Source organism: Chiloscyllium punctatum, chromosome 37, assembly GCF_047496795.1.
Source record: "Chiloscyllium punctatum isolate Juve2018m chromosome 37, sChiPun1.3, whole genome shotgun sequence".
In the NCBI taxonomy this organism is placed as follows: domain Eukaryota; kingdom Metazoa; phylum Chordata; class Chondrichthyes; order Orectolobiformes; family Hemiscylliidae; genus Chiloscyllium; species Chiloscyllium punctatum.
This window is the reverse complement of record NC_092775.1, coordinates 48,990,774-49,012,751: the sequence shown is the minus strand read 5'-3', so window position 1 is coordinate 49,012,751 and position 21,978 is coordinate 48,990,774. Positions and strand designations below refer to the sequence as shown.

The 21,978-nt window shown below is 41.3% G+C and overlaps 1 protein-coding gene across 4 annotated transcripts in view; it reads left to right on the top strand.

The window, feature by feature from the left end:
* LOC140463097 (microtubule cross-linking factor 2-like) overlaps positions 1–21,978 on the top strand; it is a 117,205-nt gene that overhangs the window by 59,082 nt on the left and 36,145 nt on the right. For 2 of the 4 annotated variants that reach the window (XM_072556821.1, XM_072556817.1), the window contains exons 6-9: positions 3,999–4,166; positions 12,937–13,062; positions 20,347–20,577; positions 21,240–21,404. In XM_072556821.1, the coding sequence (XP_072412922.1) occupies positions 3,999–4,166; positions 12,937–13,062; positions 20,347–20,577; positions 21,240–21,404 (690 nt within the window). The remainder of the gene's footprint in view (positions 1–3,998; positions 4,167–12,936; positions 13,063–20,346; positions 20,578–21,239; positions 21,405–21,978) is intronic. The other 2 variants (XM_072556819.1, XM_072556820.1) reach the window with 2 other exon arrangements.

Here is a 21,978-nt window from a genome sequence, read left to right as displayed (position 1 = left end):
ATCATTCAAGAAACTTAATTCTTGCAACATATTGAACGATTTGAGTGAGTGCCCAGACATCCTTTCCACAAGGCTGTGTTTATTGGGAGCACTACCATATGCATGCAGAAACATAGAACAGCAGCTGCCATGAACAAAGGTGGTGCTGCCCACAAACCTCACTGTAGAGCGAGGTCATAACAAAAGATGACACTCAACTATTTGAGTGTCATTAGTCTATAGCAGATGTGAAAACAAGTAAACAAAGAAAAGTACAATATCCTTCAAGTAAAGAATAGGCTTGATCATAAAAACAATGCCAACAGGATCATTTCAACACAGCCTGCCAGCTCCAGGATAAAACCCTTGCTCAGCAGAACCAGTGGAAAGCTCTACTGCAGATGGTGCCAGGAAGGGAAAGCTCGGTTTTGTCAGTCCCAGCCTTCCCCTCACCCTTCTCATTGCCCCACCTCTTCATTCCCAGCCAGGTGACGCCAGTGACACTTCCTTCAGCCTATCGTGGCCAGGTCATATCACAATCTGCACATGTTTGTAGTCTGCTTTGGCATTATGGGTAATCGCTCAATAACAATAACAAGAAACTAGCCAATGAATGATTAATGTAAATAGAAAATGCTGGAAATACTCAGCAGGCCAGACAGAATTATAACAGCACTTGCCAAATGCATGAATCCAAATTAAGTGCATCTGTACCACAGTAGCAGCTGACCCTTCTCCCTCCTGCTGAAGACCATGGAAGACAAAGTGCCCATCGCTATGAAGAAAGCAGAGTATTCAGTATTGTCAGCTTCTCTACCCCTGCATCCTACCTCCTTTTCTGTCTCTAAGTCTGTCTCTGTGTGTATCTCTCTCTCTCTCTGCCCCCCTCACTCCCTCCCTCTCGTCCCACCCTTCCCAATCCTCCACCCCTTCCTCCTTCCCTCACTCACCCTTCTCCCTTCTCCCTCCCTCACTGTCCCTCCTCTCTCCCTCCAACCACCTGCCCCACCATATGTAAGCCACGATATTTTAAAAAAACTGTCCAGCTTGAATGAAAATTTACTGTTGCCACCAGCGACATTAGTCAATTAGAGACTTTTGTTTAAAGTTGCATATTATTTGGTAAATCTTTCTAAAATACATGACGTTTTAAAATGGAATTTGTATCAGAGCAAAGCATTACCTCTGCATCAATATGTGCATTTATTTTGGCCAAACTTACCCTTTGAAGACATAGTGGGTCTCCTGTACCTCAGCAGCTTCACTCTGAATGGGACAGATGTGAGAAACCTCAAGGTTTCACAACCAAGACAGGTAGCTTGAGTTGGGCAATTTTCCAAGTCAGTCACCAATCCCAGAAGGAGGAGGGTGACCGTTCATGTCTCAGATCCAGTGTAATGGACCTCCATGGTGTTGGTCATTGGATAGCCAACCATTAATTTCAATAGAAAAGAGTTTAATGTTGTCTCTGCACCTTTTCTAATAAAGGACCACACAGTTTCCGGTTCCAACGTTCTGCATTAACTGAGACTATTGTAATGGCCAGGTGATCATTTTTAGATGCTGCATTCAGAGCGACTTCCCTTCATTTTGCTCACGGTCTATTAGCATACAGTCAATCAAATCTATTATCCTCATCATTGTGACAAACTGTGTCACACAGACTACGGTGTCACAGAGGCACATGCAATCAGAGCACACCCTGCATGACCACACTGCCAGGCCACCCAACACTTTCACTGCCACCTTTGCCAATGATCAACACTCAAGCAAAGTCAATCTCTGTATAACCAGATGACCAGGGTTCTGCATGTCAACACACGTCGTTATGTTGCACTGAATAAAGTAAGGCACCTTGCACATTGATATGCTTTCAGCTTTGTTGTGCGGGGGAGGACAACTCCAGAAGGTGTGGGAGAGATGGCATCCTACTTCTGCAACTAGGACCGTTTTAGGTTTCGGAGGAGGAGCTGCAATGCTGAGGGAATAACTTCTGTCCCAGACAGAGGAGAAACGCTGCGAGCGTGAGTTTGGAAGGAGTTTGCATAACTAAAGAATATGTTGGTGACTGGTAATGCAGCGGGCATCGTCAATTTAGAGATGTTGCAGAGATACTTGAAGGGAGTCAGCCAGCTGGAGGTTGAGAAACATGGTACATCTGAGGACAACCAAACAGGAAATTGGCATCAGTTGATTGTGATCTGAAATTTTCCTCCAGTGGCACAGATGATTAACCATTCATTCTTGACATTCAGGGCCTTTTCCTGCAGTACCTCTCATTTAGGCCAAGGTACATTCAGTGATTGTATATTTATAGTATCCCTTCTTCCTCATTCAAGCTGCCCTCTATGGTGGCACTGCTAGTTCCTGGCTCTGGCTGCATGTTGCCTTCCTGTCACCCAAGTGCAGATAGCTGCTGCACCGTTTTTTAATCCTTGCAACTTGCTAGCGTTATTGCACACTCTTCACCAAGCGGGCCTTGTAGTCTGTTCTTTTCTTCTAATTAGTTGCCCGATGTAAGGGATATATCCGAGAGGTGACCTTATCCAGCCTCGCAACCTGGTCAGGTACCAACCTCTAACTCTAAATTAAGGTCCCTAAGTTTAAAATGTAATTTGACAGAATTCTGCGTAAGGAAAATATAAATCAGGCTCCTGTCCCTTTTACTTAGCAGCTAAAAATGATTTTAGCAGGGAATGTGTTCTGCGTTTCAGCCACAGCTTCTAAAGGCCCTACTCCACAAAAATTCAGCTCCCAAATTTCAATCCTGATCTGTATAAATTGGTTGCATTTAGCTAACACTGTGATTGGTTAAGGATAGGAAAAAGTCACCTGTGGTTCATGCTCTTGATCACCGCAGCCCATGCTAAAAATCCATTTTTGGGGTGAAGATAAAATCAGACTGGGCTTTTGTCACTGTCATCTTCAAAATAACCTAATTAAATGTTGACTGCCGAGACCACACAAGAGTAATAGCCATTTAGGAAAGGTAGTTGAGAGTGAACTTAACTACCACAGGAGAAAGTCAATAGATTCAAGTGAATAGCATGAAATGGGTAGAGATAAAGGTTATTTTAAGCAGCATTTTTGATTCAATAAAGAAATCAGTGTAGCCATAGAAACTAAAGTATGGGCCTTGGGCACAAACTACCACAATGCATCAATGTATTTCTCCTTCAATCACTTCGTGATCATACATTAGATTCCAAAACAAAACCGTGAGGCTAAGGAGCTGAGGGCATAGCTGTTTTAATCACTGTAGTTCTCTATATCATTAAGCTTTTATTTATTTGAATAGCAATTAAGCAGATATTTTTAATAGCAACTTTGAATTCCAAGTGGACAATTTCAAAGTTGCTTACTTTAACTAGCTTCTTTCAGCATTGGCATGCTGCACCGTTATTTATTTTGCTTAATTCAAATGTTTGGATAGCTCAGTTGTTCAGCACAAAACATTTGAGTAAAGTGCATCTTACCAAGGTTTCAGTATTCTACAATGATGCTTCATTGTGAACAAATGAAGCGCTTCCAATGGGATATTTGTGTAAATGGTTAAGTCGTGAGATGGTGAACCTGAAGTAGTGTGCACTGGATACTGGCTCTTTGGCTAAATGGGCAGATGCTTTTGTAGCTTAGTCAGTTAGGGTTCACAACTTTTTATTGCTTCAGAGTGTTTCCAAGAAGTGCATGCACACCCTTGGTTGAATCTGAGCTCTGTTGCCTGCATGTTGTTGGTTTAACCCCCACATCATTCACTGCATGTGCACCGTAACTGGTGTTTGCACACTCTCTCTTTTCTCTTTTTTCTCTTTTTTTCAAACAAATCAGCCCATAATTCTACTCATTGTCTTTTTAATTTTGTTTACGACACTCTCTTATGCCACTGTAATAAAGATGTTTTTCCTTTTCATACTTTTCTTTGTCTTGTAGTTTTTTCAATGTTTACTATACCCAGTTTTTGTTTCTTTGTTCCTTCCCTATCCTTTGTTTTGTTTTCATTAACTTGCCCATGCATGCAGCAGCCTGACTTTAGGGATCAAGTGGACTGGCAGCAAGATGTTAGCCATACCCCGGAGATCTGTGTAGCCAATTCTGATACCAAGGAGTACGGAGAAAATGCCAAGGATTATACAGCTAAGGATTATAACATCTACACCCATGAGGAAAGTGACTCCTATGCTTCAGAGGTAAATTTATAAAATCATCTATGTCTGTAATAAAGCTACAAGCTGATAATGGAAAATATGATATCGTCTTTTCAGTATCTGTCTTCATGAATGCAAATATATAAAAAACAAATCCCCATGGTCTGAGAGACATTGTGTTACTTTACTGTGAATATTGTATGCAACCAACTATATTCATCTTTTCAAATTGTAAGTGGATGCATATAGAGCTTAAAAATCTAATTCTTGGTAAATATGTTGAATTTCTACAGTGATTCATTGAGATACTGCTGATTTTCTGGTGTTGACATTTGATGCTAAATACTCAAGCGACAGCTAAATGCACAAATTTGAATGTAATAATTGAAATCTGAATGACAATCTGTTGGATTGGTTTTGTAATGTGATGAGTGAATTGTTTGCCTGTCTTAAGACAGAGATTTATTGTTCTCCAAAGAAATACGTAACATTGGATGAAAATAGTGGGAGATTGCTTATTGTTGGAGAAATACTGTCAATGTTACAATCAGCCTTCCTGACCCTGGAATAGTCAAACTACCTCTAGCTGCTTATTACATGGTGGTTAACAGTAGCCATGTTCGAATTGTGACAATCTGTGATTCCACTCATCGATCAATAGCCTCATAGAGTCATACAGCATGGAAATAGAGCCTTCAGTCCAATTCATCCATGCTGACCAAGCTTCCCAAACTAAACTAGACCCATTTGCTGCCATTTGGCCCATATCGCTATAAATCTTTCCTATTCGTGTACCTGTTCAAATATCTTTTAAATGTTGTAACTGGACTTGCATCTACCACTTCCTGAGGCAATTCGTTTCACATATGAACGTGTGAAAATGTTCCCCCTTTCAGGTCCCTTTCAAATCTTTTCCATCTCACCTTAAAATTATGCTGTCTAATTTTGTACTCCCCTACCCTAGGGAAAAGACCTTTGCTATTCACCTTATCTATGCCTCTCATGATTTTATTTAACCTGTATAAGATCACCCCTCAACCTTCTATGTACCAGAGGAAAAAAGTCCCAGCCTGTCCGACCTCTCCTTATAACTCAAACCCTCCAGTTCCAGTAGTATTCTTGTAAATCTTTTCAGCGCCCTTTCCAATTTAATAATAATCTTTCTTTAAGAGGGCAACCAGAACAATACACAGTGTTGACCTCACTATGGTTCTGTCCAGCTGTAACATGGTGTCCCCACTCCTGTACTCAATTCGCTGACCAATGAAAGCAAGCCGCCTTCACCACTGTGTCAACCTGTGACACAACTTTCAAGGAACTGTGTACCTGCATCCTTAGTCATCTCTGTTAGACAACACACCCCAAGACCCTACCATTGAGTGTATAAGTCCTGCCCTGATTTGCCTTACCAAAATGTCACTCCTCAGATTTATCTAAATTGAATTCTATCTACCAGTCCTCAGCTCATTGGCCCAGCTGACCAAGATCCCGATGCACTCTGAGATAACCACCTTCACTGTCCACTATACCACCAATTTTGGTGTCTCCCATAAACATATTAACCATGCTTCCTATATTCTCAGCCAAATCGTTGATATAAATGACAAAAGACAGTGGATCCCCCTTGCAGAACATTGCTGGTCACAGGCCTCCAATCCAAAAAAAACCCTCCACCACCGCCCTCTATTTCTTTCATCAAGCCAATTCAACTTGTGGTTGAATCGTAACTGTCATCTGAGCAATTAGGGATGAACAATAATTGCTGGCCCAGCCAGTGGCACCCATATCCTTCAAATGAATGAGAAATAAGGAAGAACCACCATTTGGACAAGGAACTAGGTGGATTCCAGGTACCCATTATGAATTGGTTCCTTCAGAAGAAGACTAGAAGGATATCATGAAATCATAGGTTTGCTTCATGGTGATGTCTCTTCATAACCATGATATGCGATTTTTCTAACCTAGCGTTGAAGCAACAGGACCAGATTTCGAAGGTTCACGCTCATTAATTTGGGTGAGGGTTAACATCCTGCAGTCTTCTGAGGCTGTCGTAATCAAATGGCTTTAATAACTTCCCAGTGTGGATTGAATCTCATGTTGGGAGTTTAGGCAGCCAGAACCCCCAGTGATAGTTCTTGAAGGACTGCTGCTTTTATTAAAAAGGAAGAGTCTTCGAGGCATACACACAATTTATGGCAGCAGGTCTTATATTTTCAGTTTCATGGAAGAGCAGAGGGAAAGAAACTTGCCTCATCTTGGATATGGTTCTGGGTGGGCTGTTGGAGCAAGGAAACCAAAGGAGTTTAGCAAGGTTTGCATCAGAGAGGAGTTGGTCAAAAGGGTGAATGGCATTTCCTAACATCTACAAGAATGGGCAACAGGTGTGGTACAAGTTTGGCAACCTCAGGAAAAGCACAGAGATAAGACTGCCAGCATGATGTAAGCAAAGTAAGCATCCTACAAAGATTTCCTCTTGGCATGTCTTTGCTTGATTAAGGTGGCATTCCAACAATTCTTTCACAGATTCACGTGCATACATGTAATGCTGCAAGGAAAATTTTCAGAGCCATCATTGTGAAAATTCAGCCAATTCCTTGACTTGCATCTTCAAAGCTCAGACCTCACAGCAAGCAACCAAAAAAGATTAGATGCTTAATGTTAATTTCCATAGACCTGAGGATAAGACATTGGGTGGTGGGTATTCAACATCTGTCTTCAAAGCTCTAAACTTCTTATTACTTTTAGACAAAGCTTCAAATAACATGAAGGTTCATCTTTGTGCAGCAGGAAAGTCCACACCTTCAGGTGCTTAAATACATTTACAAACGTCATTCTACAGATCCTGGGACCAGAGACCATAAAGACAATGAAGGTTATCTCTCCCAAGCACCAAGATGGCATATACCTTTCCCAGTTTCTTGTGTCTGCTCTTGGTTATTCTCTGTCACACAGTCTCATCTGCAATACATAACAGACAGAAACCATTCCTCTCACTTAAACCAAGTGTGAAAGAGAAGGAAGTATTAGGAAACTGGGTGAACATTAAATTTGATTAAACTTACATTCATTCATCACACCAGTTAATTGCTGAAACCCAGCAGTCTGCCAGTGTAGTGACTTCTCTTACTGGGATTATTCAGTTATTGAGGATGTTGTATGAGGAGATTCTTTTTACTACTCTTGTTGTAACTTATCTTTGGCTGTGTGCCAGTTGGCCTGTTCTGTCATTGGTGTCACCCATGATTCTTACATACTTGTTCCACAGGATCTCCTTTCTATATGCTGTGATCTTTAATGCTTTAGTAACCCTGTTGCGCAAACATTCCCTGATCAAATATATTGGCTCATACCTAGCAATCCCAATGGCAGTAAACACTGAAACATCTGCTGCTGTTGAGGATGACAACAGCATCAGACATTCCAGGGAGCTAATTTAGGACCAGATCCAGAACTTCCCAAAACTACTCTCACACCAATTCCTACCTCACACCCCCCCGATCCCCTGCTGTTTAATGACCTCCTATTCCCCCACAGCCCTGGATCTCATTCTTCACCCTCTCATTTCACAATGCTCACTGGTCACCTGATCCCACTTTCCTCCCCAAATGACGTTTCAGCTTACCATCCAAATCCCTGGCTTCTGAGTCACACCGGTGCTATAGTAGAATCGAAGTTGTTTGGAGAATGTGGGTGTGTGCCATAGGGGCAGGTAGACAATTTTGGGGGGGGGGTGTTCAGTGTAGTTTTAGAGGTTGCAGGCAGTGTTCCAAGTGGTTAGCACTGCCAGAGTGGGGTTGTGTTGGATTGGAGGGGCCACAGGGGCTGTGCTGATTCATAGGGTAAGTAGTCTTACAGTGGGCTAACATGTACTGGATTGTGGGGTTGAAAGTGGATCGGGGTGATTACTGCATAGTAATGGGTCCACTTAAAAATTCTGCAAGTCAGTGACCTAAAGGCAAGCTTCCTGAGGTGTCTTCAGTTCATGGTGTAAATGGTGATGGATTAGTGTCTGTCCACAAGGTCCTGTGAAAAGTAAAAGGCCACCTTTAAACATGGTCAGCAGCAAGTTTGGACATAATGCTGGAGATCAGAGTCGAGAGTGTGGTGTTGCTACACTCAACTTAGAAAACTACACCTTGTGACAGTTCTCCAATCATGCTGATGCTGAGAAATGAGTGCGTAACAAACACGTATTATCCACATACGTATTGACATGATTTGATTGACCAATTGGCCTGAATCTTTTCAGGTGGCTTGAGGATAATCCAAAGGTTTGTGGTCTTTTCAATGGCCAACAGAGATGTCCATCCCTGACTGTAGCTTAACACAATGACTGTTTGCCATTGGAATAGGGCACATTTTCTGTGGGTAGCCAAATATATTATCTATCCCTGATTCTTCTGGGGTATTAGTGATGAGCCCTATTTTAACTGTGGTTTCAACCGCAATGTTGCTGGGGAGATCCTAGATATTGACTCATCAGCAATGAAGTTTATGACCAGTCATTATGATCTGTGACTTGGAGAGGAATTTAGATGTAATGGTATTCCCACAATGTTATTGTTCTTGTCTTTCCAAATATTATAATGCAGTAAAGGAATGTGCTGTTGAAGTAACTTTGGCAAGTTGCTGCAGTTTACCTCTGGATGAAATAAAGAAAGCCATTATGTACTGGTGGGGTGATGAACATTGATTCCCATAACAGGCATGCTGGTTAAATGACTGCTTTTGTCCTGGATGGTGTTAATCTTTTGAGCATTGTTACAACTATACACCAGGTAGGTGGTTAATATTCCATCATACTTAGATTGTACCCATACCTGGCTTCTCCTCTGTCCACACATCCTCTGAAACAACAAGAAGGGAAGATGTAGAGGAATTCTCATGATCTGTAATTTAGGAGCATCAAGTAAATTTTCAGCTTTTGGAAATTAAAATATGAGAAGTATTATCAGAACAATCAGAATATTTGTGCAAAGGTTAATGCAGAAGGCAAAGATCTGAAAGGTGGAAGCAGAGCAGGCAAGACTTTAACATATCTTCAGCACCACACATTTTTGAAGTCAGAAATAAGTTTTCCCATCATTAGTAAAATCATTGCACTTTATCTTCTCAATAAAAACCCTGAGAAATGTACATGGAGATATTTTGAGTAAATGACAGTATACTTATGGTTCATTTTGAACATATCATCTATTCTGCTGAAATATAGTCCAGACAGAAAGTTGTGTTTAACATATACTGGCAAGGCACCTCTTACATGTCCATTCTGCATTGGTATCAGCAATGAGATGGACTAGAAAATTAGGAAATTTTTAAAAGAATTATTTCCACTTTCCTTCTGTTTTACATTCTAATTTTACCTATTGTTGCTAAAAAAAAACCTTTCCATGAAATGTTAAAATAAAATGGAGCAGGTTGATTTAAATAGCTCTGAGTGCTAAAGAACATTGGTTTTAGGGAAATAATATATTCTTGGTGAAAAAATAGTATCCAAACAGATTTGTAAAACATGTTATGGAAGGAGGTATTTGCAATATCCCACAGTTCTAGGCTATATGAGGTAAATGCCAACAGAGTTAAAGGGAGTGTATTTTACTGTCTTTGTTAGTGTACAGGTATTTCATGTACAAGTTCAAATTACGCTCCTCTATCTCAGCAAAAGACGAATGACTGACTATCTCAGTTAAAGTACAAGAGGAAAGATTTTGATGTGGGCAAATAGAGAGGTAATTTTCCAGTCCAGTCCAGCAGCTTTTACTGAAGAATTATATGTCCTCCTCATTACTGATGTGCACAGTTAGTGGATGCAATTTTCAGTTCTCTGTCTGTATATTTTTCATTCCTGTGCATTTTCAAGGCCATTCCTCAAGCACTTCAGTTATATTTCTGCTGAATTTGGTTTCTGACCTTGTATTGGGAGATTTGCATCAGTCAAAAGGATTCAAAAGGATTTCAGGTAGTTTTGCAGACAGTTGTTTTGATAGAAGTTGAAAGAACTATGGATGCTGTAAATTAGCAACAACAGAAATTGCTGGAAAAGTTCAGAAGTTCTGGCAGCATCTGCGGAGAGAAAGCAGAGTTAACATTTCAGGTTAAGTGACCTTTCCTCCTACGCATGCCCACCTTGAAGTTCTACTCCTGTCTCCAACAGGACTTCAATTCCAATTTTTTCATTATCCACCTTCTTAATTTTGCTGTCACTCCTGGTGTTTGACCAGGTATTTGCTAAAACACGTTTCCACAGCCACCTCTCATTCCTCAGTGATTACCTCCAACTCAAACTCACCCCACATGGATTCCAATTCAAGTTTCATCCTTCTTGCTTTGAATTCTACACAGGATCATTAGTATCTCAGCGATATTCAACATTGCACAGACAACTGCTCTCACTGCATCCTGAGAACCAGACTCAGGGCCATGTGCCATAATGTGCACAGCCTCAACCTCTCTCCAAGAGAGATTGGCTTCGGGCTGCACAACTCCCCAGTTCCTCTTTGTCTTCAAGAGGAACGGTCACTGGACCCGAAATGTTAACTCTGGTTTCTCTGCGCAAATGCTGCCAGACCTGCTGAGCTTTTCCATCAGTTTCTGTTTTTGCTACTGTTTTGATAGATTTTATTTTCTGTATCTCTGCCCCATGAGCTATCAGTGCAGAAATAGGCCATTCCACCCATTGAGTCTGCGCCACCATTTGTTCATGGCTGATAGGTTTCCTAAACTCATTCTCCCACTTTCTCCCCATAAGCCTTGATCCCTTTACTAATTAAGAACCTATTCATCTCTATCCTAAATGACTTGGCTTCCACAGCCTTGAGCAATGTGTTCCACAGCTTCACCATCCTCTGGCTGAAGAAATTCCTCGTCATCTTTGCTCTGAGGTTATGCCCTCTGGTCCTAGTCTCTTCTACTAGTGGACCTTCTCAATGTCCACTGTATCCAGACTCTCCATAGTGTCAATCAGATCTACCCCCTACATCCTTCTAAACTCCATAGAGACCCAGACTCCTCAACTGCCACTAATATGACCAGCCCTTCATCTGAGGATCATTCTTGTAAACCTCCTCTAGACCACTCCTAAGACTAGTACATCCTTCCTTAGTTACAGGGCCCATAACTGCTTTCAGTATTCCAAATGCAATCTGACCAGAGCCTTATATAGCCTCAGCAGTACATCCCTGCTCTTGTATTCCAACCGTCTCAAAATGAATGCTAATATGGCCCCAGGGGTCAAATTTGCAGGAAGTTCTCAGGGAAAGCTAATCTGCACATTTTATTGCAGATCTGAAAATGAATACCTGACCCATGTGTCTGTGATGGGTTTTTGGTCTCTTTTTGCACTGCTCAGGTTCACAGTGAATTTTGTGAGTTGCAAGAACACATAAGGGTGAGAGTTTGGAGTGGATTGGAAAGCCCAGTTCAGTCTCCAACACAGCAGGCTGGCTCCTAAAAGCCCCTTAAACATTACTGCCTTGATCAACTCCATTCCATTCAATGCCTCCCCAATTTCCCCAGAGCAGTGCCACTCCACCCTTTTGCATTTATCATCACTTTCCCAGCGTGCATTACATATAATCCTCAAAAGTCATGCAATAGACTTGGGAAATACTTCACAGTCATTGGGGAAAATAAAATTAAACCTCCTAACAATCTTTTAAAAAAAACTGATCTTAAATTCATTTTCATTGATGTTGAAGTCAAAAACCCAAGCGAACAAATTGTAATCTCTTAACTGCCAATTGGATTTTTAAACCAGCAAAGAAAAACCTATCATAAACATTTTCTTTTAAAGTAGATTTGCAACAGTTTGTCATTCTTGGATCAGTAAGACCACCTGCAGAACTGAAGCTTTTGAAACCTGGCCAAGCATTCATAATAGAACAGCTGTCAAACCAAAGGCTTCCAGCTCCACTCTTTGAACAGATTTCCATTTCAAAGCCTATCATTAGAAGGAGCAGGGAGATTGCCCCCCATTTCCCAATATACAAAAAAATCAGCCAGATCTTCTAGTCCCATTGAATCAGGAAATTGTGACAGGAGAGGGTACAAGTTCTTAATGCATCATGGTACTTACATGTGAACAAATATACAATGTTGATAATGTAAGGATTACTTTATCTTTGTATCCTTATTATAAATCACAGTGTGAAAAACGCTTGATTACAGTATTGCTGCTAATAGTGGCAGTGAAGGTCTCAAAGTATTTTACACTTGTCTTTCAGAATGTTTCCTGTCCCTCAGTTGGCTTTGCGTTCTCTTCACAAACTATCAAGCCTGACATACTTTAATCTGCTTCTAAAACCCTCGAAGAGTGGACAAAAATATGGGTGGAGGAGGAAAACCTGATTTTGGCCCCTGTTTAAAATGGGGCATCTGACCTCAGCAGGGGGTGGTGTGCCTTTTGCACGCTAGGTGTTTCCAACTTGTAAATTGGCTCAAGGAAGATAGCGCAGGGACGGGAAAATCAGTTTTCCTCTGAAACAAAATCAAAATGTAGCCATTTTCACACCAAAACATGACTCTGCACCCAGATAAAAAAAAGTTGGCTTTTCATATCTCAAGTTAGAATACTCAGTGTTGCTGGGATGCTGCCATAGTTGTTAATTGTTCATTAAACAGAAAGGTTTATCTCGTACCGTCATTCTTATAAGCTGCTTGCAGTGTCTACAGTACTTCCTATGGGTGACAGTATCCTACCCTCTCCACTGCGGGCAGGTATTAAGCAATCTGAGAAGTATTTGGTGAATCAAGAGGAAAAGCAGTCTGAAATTTTCTTCATAACCCAACTACAACTTATGACTTGTTTAACCAGGTCAAGGAACTACAACTTGATTTATCTGAAGCTAAGGAGACTATCCGAGGACTGCAAGAACAGCTTGTTCAGGAAAGAGAGCTTCGAAATGAAGATGCAATGAGATTTCAACAGAAAATGTCACAGGTCAGTTGAAGAGGAACAATTGATCGTTTCTCACAGAATTTTGAGTTTTAAATTGACACTCAAATATGCTATAGAAAAGTAATGTTAAATGTTGCTAATTGTAATGTTAAATGTTACTAATTGAAAATTGCAGCTGCTCATTCTTGAGGAGTTTGGTGAATAATTTTACTCAGTTTTCTTATGTCTGTCCAACATTGAACCAAAAAAAGTAGGAAGTTCCTGCTCAGACAAAATGTCATCGTACTTTTACTCAATAGTTTCAACATGGTATGACTTTTAAAGTTGGCTGTTGGTCAGTTCAGTTGGCTGGAAAGCTGGTTTGGAATGCAGAGCAATATCAACAGCATGGGTTAAGATTACCATGAAGGTTGAATTGAGATTACCAGCTGGCTGTAGTTACCATGAAAGATTCTCCTTCACAATGTTTCCCCTCACCTGAAGCATGGTATCTCTCAGGTTAAGCCACTATCAGTTCTCTCTCGAGTGACAAAACATTCATATGGTCTTGTAGGACTGTGGTGAATCTACCTTTACTTTTAAAGGTCTTTACTTGAGAAACAGGCACTGGCACAGATGGAAAATCACACTGCAGGGCATTTTACTGGACCATTCCATAGTACATAGACAACTATCTACCACTTTGATTGTTCATGTTAAATAGGCTAAATAGTAAGCCAAACAAGCATGTGCATGTTTAAAATGTATTTGTTTCTCAGGAGCCTCAGAGACTGAGGTGTCATCTTATATAGGCTTATAAAATCATGAGGGGCATGGATAGATGAATAGATAGGGTCTTTTCCCCAGTAAGGGGGAGATCAAAACTAGAGGGCATAGGTTGAAGGTGAGAGGGGAAAGATTTTAAAAGGGTGGTGTGTGTATGGAATGAGCTGCCAGGGGAAGTGGTAGAGGCTGGTATAATTTCAACTTTTAAAAGCCATCTGGATGGGATATGAAAAGGGAGGGTTTAGAGGAAGATGGGTCAAAAGCTGGCAAATAGGACTAGATTAGGTTGGGATATGTGGTCTGGAGCGAAGGGTCTGTTTTCATGCTGTACAGCTCTATGACTCTAAAATAACTACTTTTTTCTACCTTTACTTCATTCCCTTAACCATTGGTTACCAGAGTTTGTGTTAATCTGTTCTCTATCTGCCTGTCTCTGTCTCTTTCTTCTGAGAGACAAAACTAGCGATTGTTAGTCGAAGGAAATAGTTCACATCTCCATAGTTTCATTGGAAACTTGTCGTATTAGAGGCAAACTAAATCTAAGATCAAGCAGTTTAATTTCTTTAATGGAAGGAGTACTGCTGAATCCTGTCTTCACCAATAATACTCCCCATTGAACGGAATAGCCACCCTTGTGACCACCTGAGAAATGCAGAAATGCCCTTTCATAAGCAAAAAAGAAATACTGGATAAATCTGCTTAAGTTCAGTTCTGATTTTGAGAAATGGTTTGTTTATCAAAGTGGACTTCTGTTGACTGATTCCTGCAGAAAATGGAATTCAGTAACTTGCAATGATCATTGCTTGGTCTATCCAATGCCATTTAAAAACAGATTATTAAAAATCAATATGGATAACTAGCCGATCAAGTTCAAATTTCCAGAGAAATCAGTGTGTATACTTATACCTTTTTATCATTTTTTACTTAAACCATACTTAGTAATTTTGATTGACTTTAGAGGCTTATAAGATAAAAACATGAGAAATGCTGGTGGACAAAATTAGGGAGAATCCTAAAGGTATTGTACAAGTATACCAAGGGAAAGAGTAGGGCCAGTTGTGGACAGAGGAGACAATTTGTGCATGAAGCCAGGGACATTGGTAGAGTGTTAAATGAGCACTTCACATCAGTATTTACTTGGGAGAAGGATGATGCAGATACAGAATTTGGGAAGATGGACTGGAGGTCCTTGAGCAAATTGATATAAGAAGTGAGGAGATATTTGAGGTTCTGGTAGATTAAAAGTTGACAAACTCCCAGGTCCAGATGAGTAGTGTCTCAGGTTGCTGTGAGAGAGGAGGGAGGAAATTACAGGGGCCCTGAACCAAATTTTTATATCATCTCAAGTCATAACAGAAGTGCCAGAGGACTAGAGGACAGTTTGTGTGGTTCCACTTTGGAAGAAAGTGGTAGAGATCAGTCGGGAACTATAGACCAGTAAATCTAACATCAATGGTAGGAAAACTATTGGAGAAAATAGTGAAGGAGAAAGTTAATTGATCAGGAATATTCAATATAGCTTTATTAGAGGGAAGTCATGCCTAACAAATCTTTTTGAGGTGACCAAGTGACTAAGGTAAGGGTGAATGACAGGAGACAGAGGGTGGTGGTAGAAGACTGTTTGTTTGTGTAACTGGAGTCTGGTGTGTGTCGGCATACCACCGGGACCAGTGCTGGGTCCTTATTGTTGGTCATATTCATAAATGATGTAAATGAGAATGTAGTGGTGGATGATATGTAAGTTTGCAGATGACACAGGAATTGGCCAAGTGGTTGACAGTGAGGAGAAAGATGTTGGGTTACAGGAGAATATGAATGGATGAGTCAGATGGACAGATCAGTGGCAGATGGAATTTAAATCTGATGGATGTGGTGATGCACTTTGGAAGAACGAACAAGACAAAGGAGTACACGATGACTGGCAAGGCACTTGGAAGCTCAGAGGGACAGTGTGATCTTGGGGTGCTTTTCCATAGTTCCCTGAAGTTGGCAGGACAGGTTAATAGGGTAATTGAGAAGGCGTATGGGTGGTCGTGTTGACACTGTACAGAACTTCAGTTCGGCCACAGCTGGAGTACAGTCTGGACTTCTGGTCACTGCACTATCAGAAGGATGTGATTGCATTGGAGAGGGTGCAAAGGAGATTCATCAAGATGTTGCCTGGGATGGAGCAGTTCAGCTGTGAAGAGAGACTGTATAAGCTCAGGTTGTTTTTGTTGGAGCAAGAAAGTTGTGAGGTGACCTGATTGAGGTTTATAAGACTTTGAGAGGCATAGACAAGGTGAATAGAAAGCAATTGATCCCTTAGGTTGAAGGTTCAATAACAAGGAGGTGTAATTTTAATGTGAAGGGTTTTAAGGAGATGAAAGGAAAAACCTTTTCCAGAGGATGGTGGCGGTATGGAATGCATTGCATGAGAGGGTCATTGAGGCCGGACACTTCTCAGCCTTTTTGAAAAGTACTTGGATGAGCACCTAAAGGGTCACAACATTCAGGACTCTGAGCTAGTGCAAGAAAATGGGACTAGGATGGGTAGTGTTGTATTTTTGATGGTACAGACTCAATGGGCCGAAAGGCTTCGTTTATACTGTATGATTCTGAGATTCTGTGATTTGACTGCATGCAGTAGAGAATGACAGTTTTGCATTGATTGGAGTGCTATGAAACTGGAAAAGTTCAATATTTGCTCTCTGTTCAATGACCTATTAGAAAAGCACTAACAGTGTTAGCATGGATAAAGCAAGTTTGGATTGGGGCTATTGTTGAAGACTGGTCTTCCAGGGATTCTCCCTAAATGCTGAGCCTTTCTAGTTGAAACTGTCAAAAAATGGGCATTTGATTGAGGCATCATAGGCCTGCAGACACCCTTTGTTTGAATAATGAGTAGGGAGAAAATCATTGGGGAAAAAAAAAACAGGGAGCTAGGTTGGAAGCTCAGAGTTAGAACAAACAGAGTTGTTGTCTCTGGTTTGTTACCTGTGCCACATGATAGAGACTCGAGGAATAGGGAGAGAGAACAGTTAAATGCGTGGCTACAGGGATGGTGCAGGAGGGAGGGATTCCAGTATATGGATAATTGGGGTTCTTTCTGGGCAAGGTGGGACCTCTATAAACAGGATGGTCTACACCTGAACCTGAAGGGCACCAGTATCCTTGGGGGGAGGTTTGCTAGTGCTCTTGGGCGGGGTTTAAACTAACTCTGCAGGGGCATGGGAACCTAGACTGTAGCTTTAGGATGCAGGACCTGGAGTGTAGGGAGGTTAGGAACATGGCATCAATCTCAAAGGAGGGTGCCTGTAAACAGGAAAGTGGCTTGAACTGTGTATACTTCAATGCAAGAAGTATACGAAATAAGGTAGGTGAACTTGCAGCGTGGGTTGGTACCTGGGATTTCAATGTTGTGGCTGTTATGGAGACATGGGTAGCACAGGGACAGGATTGGCTGTTGCAGGTTCCAGGGTTTAAGTGTTTTTAGTAGGGTCAGAGGTGGGGGTAAAAGAGGGGGAGGTGTGGCACTGCTTGTCAAAGATAGTATTACAGCGGTGGAAAGGACGATGGATGAAGACTCGCCATCTGAGGTAGTTTGGGCTGAGGTTAGGAATAGGAAAGGTGAGGTCACCCTGTTAGGAGTTTTCTACAGGCCTCCTAATAGTCCGAGAGACGTAGAAGAAAGGATTGCGAGGATGATTCAGGAAAAGAGTGAAAGTAATAGGGTGGTTGTTATGGGGTCTTTAACTTTCCTGATATTGACTGGGAAAACTATAGCTCGAGTTCGTGAGATGGGTCGGTGTTTGCCCAATGTGTGCAGGAGGGTTTCCTGACACAATATGTAGACAGGCCAACAAGAGGTGAGGCCATACTGGATTTGGTTCTGGGTAACGAACCAGGCCAGATGTTAGAATTGGAGGTAGGTGAGCACTTTGGGGACAGTGACCACAATTCGGTGACTTTTACTCTCGTGATGGAGAGGGATAAGTGTGCACTGCAGGGCAAGAGTTATAGCTGGGGGCAGGGAAATTATGATGCGGTGAGGCACGACTTAGGATGCGTGGCTTGGAAAAGTAGGCTTCAAGGCAAGGGCGCAATTGATATGTGGAGCTTGTTCAAGGAGCAACTATTGAGTGTCCTTGATAAGTATGTACCTGTCAGGCAGGGAGGAAAGGGTCATGTGAGGGAGCCGTGGTTTAATAAGGAATTGGAATCCCTTGTTAAAGGGAAGAGGGTGGCCTATGTAAAGATGAGGCGTGAATGTTCAATTGGGGCGATTGAGAGTTATAAGGTAGCCAGGAAGGATCTGAAGAGAGCTAAGAGCAGCAAGGAGGGGACACGAAAAGTCCTTAGTTGGTAGGATTAGGGAAAACCCAAAGACTTTCTATAGGTATGTCAGGAATAAAAGAATGACTAGGGTAGGAATAGGTCCTGTCAAGGATAGTAGTGGGAAGTTGCGTGTGGAGGCTGAAGAGACACTGAATGAATACTTTTCGTCAGTATTCACTCGGGAACAGGACATTGTTGCCGATGTGAATACTGAGTCACAATTAATTAGAATGGACGGCTTTGAGGTATGTAGGGAAGAGGTGTTGGAAATTCTGGTAAGGGTGAAAATAGATAAGTCCCCTGGGCCTGATGGCATTTATCCTAGGATTCTCTGGGAAGCAAGGGAGGAGATTGCAGAGCCATTGGCCTTGATTTTTATGTCCTCGTCTACTGGAATAGTGCCAGAAGAATGGAGGATAACAAATGTGGTTCCCTTGTTCAAGAAGGTGAGTAGGGATAACCCTAGTAACTATAGGCCGGTGAGCCTCACTTCTGTTGTGGGCAAAGTCTTAGAGAGAATTGTAAGGGATAGGATTTATGAACATCTGGATAGGAATAATGTAATCAAGGATAGTCAGCATGGTTTTGTGAAGGGCAGATCGTGCCTCACAAACCTTATTGAATTCTTCGAGAAGGTGACTAAGGAGGTGGACCAGGGTAAATCCGCAGATGTGGTGTATATGGATTTTAGCAAGGCGTTTGATAAGGTTCCCCATGGTAGGCTACTGCAAAAAATACGGAGGTATGGCATTGAGGGTGAGTTGGAGGTTTGGATTAGGAATTGGCTGGCTGAAAGAAGACAGAGGGTAGTAGTTGATGGTAAAGGTTCATCTTGGAGCGCAGTTACTAGCGGTGTTCCACAAGGATCTGTTTTGGGACCATTGCTGTTTGTCATTTTTATAAATGACCTGGAGGAGAGGCTAGAAGGTTGAGTGAGCAAGTTTGCGGATGATACGAAAGTCGGTGGAGTTGTTGACAGTGAGGAAGGATGTGTCAGGTTACAGCAGGATATAGATAAGCTGTAGAGCTGGGCAGAAAGGTGGCAAATGGAGTTCAATGTAGCTAAGTGTGAGGTGATTCACTTTGGTAAGAGTAACAAGAAGATGGGGTACTGGGCTAATGGTCGGATACTTGGTGGTGTAGATGAGCAGAGGGATCTTGGTGTCCATGTACACAGATCTCTGAAAGTTGCCACCCAGGTAAGTAGTGCAGTGAAGAAGGCATATGGCATACTGGCTTTTATTGGTAGAGGAATTGAGTTCCGGAGTCCTGAGGTCATGTTGCAGTTGTATAAGACTCTGGTGCAGCCGCATCTGGAGTATTGTGTGCAGTTTTGGTCGCCATACTATAGGAAGGATGTGGAGGCACTGGAACGGATGCAGAAGAGGTTTACCAGGATGTTGCCTGGTATGGTAGGAAGATCATATGAGGAAAGGCTGAGGCACTTAGGGATGTTTTCATTGGAGAAAAGAAGGTTTAGGGGTGACTTGATAGAGGTGTACAAGATGATTAGGGGTTTAGATAGGGTTGACCATGAGAACCTTTTTCCACGTATGGAGTCAGCTATTACGAGGGGGCATAGTTTTAAATTAAGGGGTGGTAGGTATAGGACAGATGTTAGGGGTAGGTTCTTTACTCAGCGAGTCGTGAGTTCATGGAATGCCCTGCCAGGAGCAGTGTTGGACTCTTCCTCTTTATGGGCATTGGATAGGCATATGGAGGATATTGGACTAGTGTAGTTTAGGTGGGCTTGGATCAGCGCAACATCGAGGGCCAAAGGGCCTGTTCTGCGCTGTATTTTTCTATGTTCTGTGTTCTATATTTATGCATTTGCACAATTTGCAGATTTTGTACAGCGCCTTCAGGGAGAAGCTAGGGAAATTGAATCACCTTTGGCCTGTCTTGCTGTCTTCCTATTTACATTTAAGCATTGAGAATGCCTTGAGGTACATATCACATTCACAACTCAGTACTAGCAAATTCAACACTGTATCCAATGATCAGAGGAACTGAAAACGGTTATTAATTTTCTTTGCTGAGGTACTTAAGCGAGTACTATGGGGTTTGACAAGAATAACAACATATATCAGTTTGAACAGCTGTTTTGTATGGTAAGGGTGAGTGCACAATGAAGCATGACACATACTCATGAATTTCTGATAGAAGACACACATGGCCTAGTTCAGTGCTCATCTAAATTAAGTCTTTTATATTTTTCATTGATTCTTTAATTTCTCTCCATAGCTTAAAGAGGAACAACAAAAGGCTCTTGTGCGAAGAGATTTTGAGCTGCAGAGCCTGAATTTGCAAACCAGACTTGAGCAGAAATTCTGGAGTCAAGAGAAAAACCTGTTTGTGAAGGAAGCAGATCAATTCAAACAAAACCTCTTCCTTCTCTACATGAAACTGAAATGGTTCCTGAAACACTGGAAATGTGGCAAGAAGATGGATAATGATGGTGATGATTTACTAGAGGTGCAGTATTCAACATTTTTAACAGATCTGTTAGTCTGGCCCACTATTGTCTATTTGAGGACTCAAAACAATAAAGTAGTGCAGAGTTAAATGTATAAAATAGCTGCAATGAGCACATGTTAATGGAAATAAATTCATCTGATTAGTATATGTATGTAAAATGCATATACATTAGAACTTCAGAGTAGATTGCAGGAACAATGTATAAGACTCATGGTCTTATTAGGCACATGGTCTTGGAAAGTTTCAGCAAGTAAGAGGCAATCTTATTGAAACATAGAAGATGCTGAGGAGGTTTGAAACACTGAGGACTTGGCTCGTTGAAAAACAGTCATCTCAATATCAAAACTCTGAAGCAAAGACCATTGCATTGCCTTTCCACTTGTTTTCTATTTCCACCAATAATCTGTTTTCCCTTTTGTTTTGTGTGTGTGCGTGTGTGAAGAGGAATTAATAAGGAGATTAGAGTTATAGTTAGTAGTGTTATATACCAAGAGTTGATATCTGTTTCTATCAGTGGGTTGTAATAATTTTTAGAATTGAACATTTGTGTACCAAAACTAAAAATTCACTGTTGTTGTGCACACTGCACCATTGTGTGCACCCTGTGACCATGAATGAAATTTAGAGAAACATTTCTTGTGCTTCAATGCATTTGGCAGGTTAACAGTGTGAAAGATTTATATTTGCTTATTGAAGAGGAGGAGCTGACCCCTCGCCAAGTGGACAATAAGACTGTGAAAACAGATGACCAATCTCACAATATCCTTGAGGAGGCTTTGACTGTTCCAGTGGAGAAATCTCCTCCTACATCATGTGCAAAGCAGGTATGCCATTGTTTAAATAGCCAATTACTGCATTGCTTCTGGATATTCATATCTGTTTCATACTGTCTGAAATAAGTTGCCAAAACAACTGTCTATTAAAGTACAAGATTTATCTCAATTAAAGACTTTACTCGAGAGATTTCTGAATTAAGTAATTATTCAGTGTTACCATCACAATTTTTATACTCTTTTCAAGTATAATATATCATTATGGTGATAGACTCATTTGCAAGATTTTTATATTGTTAAAAAGTGTGTGTGTGTAAAGACACACTGGAACTTTAACCTGTTTAAGCTGCAGAATACTAGATCATTGCACCATCTGAATGACATCTGTGCAGTGGACATCTTTGGTGGGTTATCATTTGATTACCATTTACCTAAGTGGTTTAAATTGTTTTGCATGCCTTTTTGCTACTACATCATTTTCTTTTGACGATGTCACCAAATTTTAAAATTTGCATTTAACTTTAGAATTCAAATGATTTGCATGGATTAGCAACAGCAGAAGTCCGGCCATTGATTCCTGTGAGAGTCAGTCTGTTTGCCCCATCTGCTGTTGTACCTTTCGCAA